Source organism: Myotis brandtii, unplaced genomic scaffold (genome assembly GCF_000412655.1).
Source record: "Myotis brandtii unplaced genomic scaffold, ASM41265v1 scaffold161, whole genome shotgun sequence".
Lineage (NCBI taxonomy): Eukaryota > Metazoa > Chordata > Mammalia > Chiroptera > Vespertilionidae > Myotis > Myotis brandtii.
Window position 1 is genome coordinate 98,449 of NW_005355881.1, and position 8,870 is coordinate 107,318.

Below are 8,870 nucleotides of genomic sequence, written 5' to 3' on the forward strand. Positions count from 1 at the left end.
CGGGGGGGGGGGGGGGGGGGGGGGGGGCGTTGGAATGGACCCGCTGAGCCCTGGCCCATCCGGGCTCCCAGGTGACTCCAGACGCTCTGTCCGCAGGTTACAGCAGGAGCTGATGACCCTCATGGTGAGTGGCCGCCCGCGCGGATGCCCAGCCAGTTGGTCCACCTGCCACTTTGCACTCCTTCCTCAGTGGCCTCCTTCCCCACCTCACGCTCTTTGCTAGACACGGAGCGAAGGGGTAAAACGATGAGTACAGTCTGCTCCCTTCTGGGAACTGGCTCATATACCTCACCGACACCCTTTTCCCAGCAGTCCCCACTCCTAACCCCATCTCCCCACAAAGAAATTGTCTCTAAAATGGGCTCCTTGGAGCCCTAGGAGGCCTCGCCCTATTTCCCTGCCCTAAGCTTTCACCCCGCCCAGCTCTCCACCCGCCCTTCCTGGAGATGCTTCCATCCTAGGTGTCCTTTCTCCACATTGACCCTGAATGTTCCACTCAGATCCTTGTATGTCTAGCTCCCTAGTCCGAGCAGGCTTTGCACAGTAGAACTGGCACTCAGTCCCACGGTGAAGGGAATTCCCAGCAACCAACAAGGCTGGGTGCAGGGAGCCTTCTGCTCCCCTGCAAAACCCCTCCCTCCCAGCCTGGCCCAGAACCACTGTAACCCCCACACTCCTCCCCAGGGGGCATCCTCAGCCCTCAGGAGTCTAAGCACTTGCTCAGGAAAGCCTGTCACTTTGGTCTGAGGGCCTTATTTTGGATCAGAATGTGACGGGGTTAAGGGGTTTGCCCATTGTGCCAGAAGTGTTATCCTGAGAGCTCTGTGTTTCCTCCCCAGATGTCTGGCGACAAAGGGATTTCTGCCTTCCCTGAGTCAGACAATCTCTTCAAATGGGTGGGGACCATCCATGGAGCAGCTGGCACAGTGAGTGTGGGTTGGGGTAGGGGAGTGTGATGCTGGGTCTGGGGAGCGGTGGGAGGTGAAATGCGCCACATCTGCTTCCAGCCATTAGGCCTGCGGGCACGCCCCTGTGCTCTGAGCCTTCGGTCCTGGTCCCCCCTTCTGTACAGCAAGAAGGTGGCTTTAAAGCAAGGTTGTCCATCTTAGATTCTCAGGGGGCCAGACAGCAAGGAAAAGAATGGAGGACAAGTGAGGACTTTGGCCAATGAGAGGGCACAAGTCTCATGACAGCAGCGTCCCGTTGCTGTTTATCTGGTTTAAGAGAAGTCAGGACTTCAAATCTGCCCCAAATCTCCCAATTTTTACATGTTAGCAACTAATATTCTAAATGGACTAAAAAGCAAGCTGTGGTAACCCTCAGGGCACCAATTTACAACCCTTGGACCAAAGGATCCCTGATGTCCCCACCAGATGAGAGAAATTACCAGAACCAGCATAAGAGTTTGTCTTCTGTCAAGTCCTAGAAAAGCTAAAAGGTCCTAGCAAGGTCTTTATGTGGGGCTTGGGCTGGAATATGAGGTTCAGGGTGGCAAGCTTACTCCCGCCTCTTTCTCCAATGCCAGGTATATGAAGACTTGAGGTATAAACTCTCCCTAGAGTTCCCCAGTGGCTACCCGTACAACGCGCCCACGGTGAAATTCCTCACGCCCTGCTACCACCCCAACGTAGACACCCAGGGTAACATCTGCCTGGACATCCTAAAGGACAAGTGGTCTGCCCTGTATGACGTCAGGACCATCCTGCTCTCCATCCAGAGCTTGCTAGGAGGTGACTACTTTTTTTTTTTAATATATTTTATTGATTTTTTACAGAGAGGAAAGGAGAGGGATAGAGAGTTAGAAACATCCATGAGAGAGAAACATCCATCAGCTGCCTCCTGCACACCCCCTACTGGGGATGTGCCCGCAACCAAGGTACATGCCCTTGACCGGAATCGAACCTGGGACTCTTCAGTCCACAGGCCGACGCTCTACCCACTGAGCCAAACTGGTCAGGGCTAGGAGGTGACTTCTAAGACTAGCCCTCCTCCCCCTGCAACCGGGGAACCTGTCAGGACTCCCCCAGGCAGCCTCGTCTACCCCCTTGACCAATCTTGTTCTCTTCACCCACAGAACCCAACATCGACAGCCCGTTGAACACACATGCTGCAGAGCTCTGGAAAAACCCCACAGGTGGGTCCTTCCTCCGCCACTGGGTGACCCCTCCCCAACCTTGAAAGTCTCCCTCAAACAAAAAGGATCTCGGTGACTTGGGAAGCCGGTCCTACCTCTGCCTTGGTGTTTCTGCTTTGCCTGCTTGATATAAAATCAGAAAATTGATGTGGGTTGAGGGACTTTTTTTTAAAAAAAAAAAAATTTTTTTAATACTCACCTAAGGATTTTTTTTTTCCAGAGAGAGCAGAAAAGGGATCGGGGGGACAGGGAGACAGAAAAACATCGATGTGAGAGAGACACATAGATGGGTTGCCTCCTGACGGGCTAGGTGTCAAGCCTGCAATCCAGGTACCTGCCCTTGACTGGGAATCTGAGACCCTTTGGTGCACAGGCCAACGCTCTAACCACTGAGACCCTGGCCAGGGCAGGTTGAGGGGCCTTATAAATAGAAGGCAAAGCTTTGTGCAAATGACTTGATCACTAAGGCCCCCTAGTCCCCTCCCAGTGTCACAGGAAGCAGAGTCCATCCAGGAGATCTGACTGGGTGGGCAACAGAGGGAGAATCTGTTCTGGGAACTCCCCAAATTCCACCCGCTTTGCATCCCTGCTGCCCTTCTCCCCATCACTCACCAAGATCTGCCTGTTCTCTTCAGCCTTCAAGAAGTACCTACAGGAAAACTACGCAAAGCAGGTCTCCAGCCAAGAGCCCTGACCTGGGCTGTCCAGCCTGTCTCCTTGTGCCGTCTTCTTACTTTTTCCTTGGATGGTCTGTCCTTGCCTTGATTTCTGTTTAGGACTCTCTCTTCAGCTGTGGTGTTGTATTTGTTTTGTGTCTGTTTTTTAAATTAAGTCTCTGGTTGAGCCCCTGTGATGAATATATTAAATAAATACATTTTGAATTTTGGGGGTGCTTTCTCTTTTTTTACAAGTTTCTGCCTTGTAATTACCCTAGAGTTGGGGCAGAGTCAGGCTCCTAGGATCTGGGCTCATGGCCCTGCTCCTCTCTCCAGGGAGAAGCATTTGTCCTTCAGGATGTCCAGGCTATAGGGCCAAGCAGTGGAGTGACTAGGATTTGTTCCTTTGTGACCTTAGTTTATGTCTCTACATATATTTCCTCGTCTATAAAATGGGTGTCACAAAATGCCTATTTCTTTGGAGTTGTGACATGCACTAGGAATGTTAGTGACTATTGGGGCTGCCCTAGATGTGTTGCAGATGAGGCTGAACCAGTCTGGGGGTGGGGTGCAGAGGACCAGCCACCTACCTTATGACAGTAGATGCTCTGACCCTGAAAAAGAAGGCTCAAGTCACCCCACAGCAAGCCCAGGATCTGGAGAGGCAGCCACAGAAAGCTCCTTCCCTGTCAGAGCACTCAAGACAGCTCCTGACTCACAGATGGCCCCCATGCTCCAAGGGGGCTCATTCCCCTCCAGCTACTCTATCCAGTGGCCCAGCCCCTCAGGCCATCCTTCCACTGGCCTATGGACCCCTGGCCAGCTAGGACCCAGCAAAGGGAAGAAGGAGCTGAGGTGATGGATATGGCCCAGATCCTGCAAGAAGATCAAGAGGACAGACAGCATCAGGTGTGCTCCAACATGGCCCAGGTCTCGGCCTCTACCCAAACTGGGGTCAGCTCTGCCTGCAGCTGCTTGTGCAGGCCTGGGGGAGAGGACAACAGGGCGGCCCTTCTGGCAGCACAGTTATCACCTGGAATTTGTTAGAAATGCAAATTCTTGGCTCTCACCCACCCCTTTTCTTACTCCTGCTACCCCAGCCTCCTTTCTGCCCTCTAACCCCACCAGGTCCCACGTGTGAGAGTTGTCAGATCTGGTAGAACTTGGTGTCCTCACTCAGTTTCCTTATCTCTAAAATTGTGCTCCTAGCTCTTTAAAATACATTTTTATTGATTCAGAGAAGGAAGAGGGAGAAATAGAAACAAATGATGAGAAGAATCAATTGGCTGCCTCCTGCATGCCCCCCACTGGGGATCGAGCCCACAACCCAGGCACATGCCTTTGACCAAGAATCAACTGGTGACCTCTTGGTTCCTGGGTCGCCACTCAACCACTGAGCCACGCCTGGCTGGGCCAAATGCAGATTTTTATTTAGTTGGTCTGGAGTAAGGCCTGAGCTTCTACCTTTCTCATCAGTTCCCAAGTGCTGTCATTGCTGTGGTCTAGCTCAGAGTACAGAGCAGTGTTCTCCAGGAGTCCTGGCAGCACAGTTATCACCTGGAATTTGTTAGAAATACAAATTCTTGGCCCCAACAATCTCTCCTGGTGATTCTAATGCTCTCCAACTAGTAAATCACTCGGTTAGAGGATGTCTGAGAAGAGCGGAGCTCAGAACCTGGCACTAAGATGGTCCTTAGTCAATGCTGGCCAAGGTGTGTGTATTTTTTAAAATTTTTTGATCCTCACCTGAGAACATGTTGAGAGAGAAAGAGGAAGAGAGAGAGAGAGAGAGAGAAACAGCTGTATGTGCCCAACCAGGGATTGAACCCCAACCCAGGTATGTGCCCTGACCGGAATCAAACCAGCAACTTTTTGGTGCTCAACCCAATGAGCCATTCAGCTGAGCAAGGTGGACGTATTTTTTGCCTGCCTTGGGAAGCCTCCTCATCTGGTGCTTGATTACGGTGTTTGGTCCCCCAGATGGTCACGTGGCCTTACCTTGCGGCAGTCACAAGGACCCAGCTCTATACTGTAGTTCAGGACCAATCAGTGTTCCCTGGAATTACCACTAGAAGAAAGTGAAATTATTTCACCTATTAGGTTGCTAAAAGAGCAGGGAGCCAGCCGGAGTTGCTGGTGGAGACAGCTGCAGATGCAAGAAAACCAAGCAGAGACAAAGACCTGAGAGATGGAGAGAGGTGACATTGAGACTCTAGCCTCCAGCTCATACCTTGGCATCTCAGTTACATGAACCAACAAATCCCTTTTTGGTGTAAGTCAGTTTGATTTAGATTGTTTACACTTGCAACAAGAAGCCTAGTACAGTTAGTCCAGGTATATTGACCTTTTGGCTCTTTGAGCAGCACCATGGCAGTGAGCAAGAACAAGTGCCTTACAAAAGGCAGCAAGAAGTTTGAAGCCAAGAAGAAAATGGCTGATTGATTTTCTAAGGAAGATTGGTATGATGTGAAACACCAGCTATATTCAATATAAGAAATATTGGAAAAACACTAGTCAGGAGAATTCAAGGAACCAAAATCACATCTGATGGTCTCAAGGTCCATGTTTTTGAAGTGAGCCTAGCTCAGTGGTCGGCAAACTCATGGGTCAACAGAGCCAAATATCAACAGTACAACGATTGAAATTTCTTTTGAGAGCCAAATTTTTTAAACTTAAATTATATAGGTAGGTACATTGTTATTAACTTAATTAGTGTACTCCTAAGGCTCAGGAAAAGCCACACTCAAGGGGCCAAAGAGCTGCATGTGGCTCGCGAGCCGCAGTTTGCCGACCACTGATCAGCTAGGCCCTAGCTGATCTACAGAATGATGAAGTTGCATTTTAAAAATTCAAGCTAATTACTGAGGATGTGCAGGGCAAAGACTGCCTAATTTCCATGGCATGGATCTTACCTGTGACAAAATGTGCTCCATGGTCAAAAAATGGCAGACCATGTTTGAAGCCCATGTTGATGTCAAGACTACTGATGGTTATTTGCTCCATCTATTCAGTATTGGTTTTACTAAAGAATGCAAAGTCATATTAGGAAGCCTCTTATAAGAGTTCAGCATTGCCCTGACTGGTTTGGCTCAGTGGATAGAGCGTCGGCCTGTGGACTGAAAGGTCCCAGGTTCGATTCCGGTCAAGGGCATGTACCTAGGTTGCGTGCACATCCCCAGTAGGGGGTGTGCAGGAGGCAGCTGGTCAATGTTTCTCTCTCATCGATGTTTCTAACTCTCTATCCCTCTCCCTTCCTCTCTGTAAAAAATCAATAAAATATATATTTAAAAAAAAAAAGAGTTCAGCATTAACAGGTCTGCCAAATGCAGAAGATGCTGGAAATCATGACCCGAGAGATGCAGACAAATGACTTGAAAAAAGTGGTCAATGAATTGATCCCAGATAGTATTGGAAAAGACAGACAAGCCTTGTCAGTCTATTTGTCCGCTCCATGATGTCTTTGTTAGAAAAGTCAAAATGCTGCCCAAACCGGTTTGGCTCAGTGGATAGAGCGCCGGCCTGCGGACTGAAAGGTCCCAGGTTCGATTCCAGTCAAGGGCATGTACCTGGGTTGTGGGCACATCCCCAGTAGGAGATGTGCAGGAGGCAGCTGATCGATGTTTCTAACCCTCTATCTCTCTCCCTTCCTCTCTGTAAAAAATCAATAAAATATATTTAAAAAAAAAAAAGAAAAGTCAAAATGCTGAAGAAGCCCAAGTTTGAACTGGTAAAACTCATGAAGATTCATGGTGAAGTGAGCTGATGTATTTGAACCCCAAGTCCAAGAAGCTGTTTAAAATAAATAATCCAGAGTTTTTATGACAAAATAAAAAATCCTATTTGTGATACTTTTTAATAAAAAGTATGACTATTGCCCTAGCCGGTTTGGCTCAGTGGATGGAGAGTCGGCCTGCATACTGAAGGGTCCCAGGTTCGACTCCACTCAAGGGCATGTGCCTTGGTTGCGGGCACATCCCCAGTGCGGGGTGTGCGGGAGGCAGATGATCAATGTTTCTGACTCTCTGTCTTTCTCCCTTCTTCTCTGTAAAAAAACAATAAAATATATTTTTCAAAAATTTTTTTAAAAGTATGACTATTATTATTCCTATTCAATTCATACAGTTGAGTGCCTACATGGTAAAGGCCATATACTTGGGGATAAGAACACAGGAAAAAGAATGCAGTCCTGACCCTGGCTGGCTTAGCTCAGTGGTTAGAGCGTCAGCCTGAGGCCCAAAGAGTCCCGGGTTTGATTCCTGGTCAAGGGCATGTACTTGGATTGCAGGTTTGATCCCCGAGCTTCTCTCAGGAGGCAACTAATCTAGGAGTCTCTCTCACATCGATGTTTCTCTCTCTCTCTCCTCTCTCTCTCTCTCTCTCTCTCTCTCTCTCTCTCTCACCCCTTCCTTTCCACTCTCTAGGAATCAATGAAAAAATATCCCTGGTTGAGGATTAACAACAAAAAAGGCCCCGCCCCTGTGTCTCAGTAGGGGAGTGTCCTCAGGGAACATGCCTGGTGCAGGCCGATCATGATCCTCTCATCATTGATGTTTCTCTCTCCTTCTTCCTTCCTTTCTCTGAAATCAATAAAAAAATATATTTTTTTAAAAACTCAACAACAACAATAAAGACTGAACCAATGAACACATGAATAAGTGGAACAACAAATCAATGTTTCTCTCTCTTCCTCCCTTCCTCTCTAAAATCAATTCAAAAAAATGGAGATAATTAGATCATGTGCCTCTGGGGTCATGTGGATAAATGAGACAAGGCCTGCAAGGCACAGGGCACTGCATACAGTAGGCACCAATCGTGATGATTATAACCCCCAGTACTGATCCTGAGTGAAATAACTGGGAAACATGAATGGGAGGTGAGAACACAAAGAAGTTGGAGAGGAAGGGCTGTAGCAATGAGGAGCAGTGGAGTTCAATGTTTCAAAAATGATGAGCCAGAGCATTTGAGATCTTGCTTCCTGGCAATTGTCATCAGTTTGGCTCAAATAAACTCATTTAAAAAAAAAATCTCACTCTCAAAAAAAGAATGATGATAATGATATTAATAATACTATTTATTAAACGCTGAAACTATGTGCCAGCACTTTGCACACATTAACTCGTTCTCACAACCCTGAGAGGTAAGTACCATCATTATCCCCATTTTACAGGTTAGGAAACTGAAGCAGAGTGGTTTAATTTGTCTCCAGCAGTGGGGATTCAAACGCAGGTCACCTGACTAAAGCTAAGCTACCACTGAACTTGATTAGCTGTGACCTGGTGCCTGCTATAATTGGGTTGTGTACTAAGAACTATGGAAGCTAGCTCACAGCCAATGAGGGCAGGTATCAAAGGAAGGGAGGATGGTGTCTGAGCTGGGTCTTGGTATCTTGGAGATGATATCTGAACTGGGTTGAAGAATTTGCCAGACTTATTAGAGGAGGAAGGGCATCCCAAGGAAGGAAAACAGCATGTGCAAAGGCCCAAAGGCTTGGAAGTGCACCCCCACTGTCCATAGCAGGAATGAGAAATTGCCCAGGATGGCTGGAGCCCACGCGGAAAAAGGCAGCTGTGGGAAGCAAGGGACGGAGGGAGAGGAAGGAATTTGGATTTGATTCTAGAAGCAATGGGGAGCCTTGAAGTCCTTTCCACAGGGGAGTGGCCAGGCCAGATCTCATTTTAGCTAGATCATGCTGATGGCCCTCTGTTGAACGCACTGGAGGGGCCGGAAAGCTGGGGACCAGGCGGAGGCGGGGATCCAGGGTGGAGATGGATGATGAGGTCAGACCCTCCTTCCTGGCTGAGTCCCCACCCTCCCCTGCCATCACCAGTAGACCTAGAAGCGCTCAGAACAGACCGAGTGGAACAGGTCAAGCGGGAATAAGGCTGCCTGGGATGGATGGGCACCCAATCCTCGACTCCCAGCCCCGTGGCCTGCGCCCCAGAAAGAAGGGACAGTGGGGAGTGAAAGTGTCAACACTCCACCCCGCCCCCAGTCCAGCCTCCTGCCCCGCCTTCACCCCACCCGCGGACCGCGGCTCATCCTGACTCAGATCGAAACCCCCGCGGCCTCCCCCTTGCCCC

At 48.9% G+C, this 8,870-nt stretch overlaps 1 protein-coding gene and 1 pseudogene across 1 annotated transcript in view; both read left to right on the top strand.

Annotated features, from left to right (window-relative positions):
• Positions 1-3,007, top strand: part of UBE2C (ubiquitin-conjugating enzyme E2C) — a 3,521-nt gene extending 514 nt beyond the window's left edge. The window contains exons 2-6 of the mRNA XM_005862133.2: positions 45-124; positions 840-926; positions 1,526-1,730; positions 2,075-2,134; positions 2,770-3,007. Of these exons, the coding sequence (XP_005862195.1) occupies positions 45-124; positions 840-926; positions 1,526-1,730; positions 2,075-2,134; positions 2,770-2,828 (491 nt within the window). The 3' untranslated portion in view covers positions 2,829-3,007. The remainder of the gene's footprint in view (positions 1-44; positions 125-839; positions 927-1,525; positions 1,731-2,074; positions 2,135-2,769) is intronic.
• A 1,648-nt stretch (positions 3,008-4,655) lies between these two features.
• LOC106725402 lies at positions 4,656-8,834 on the top strand (annotated as a pseudogene).
• The last annotated feature ends 36 nt before the right edge of the window (positions 8,835-8,870 follow it).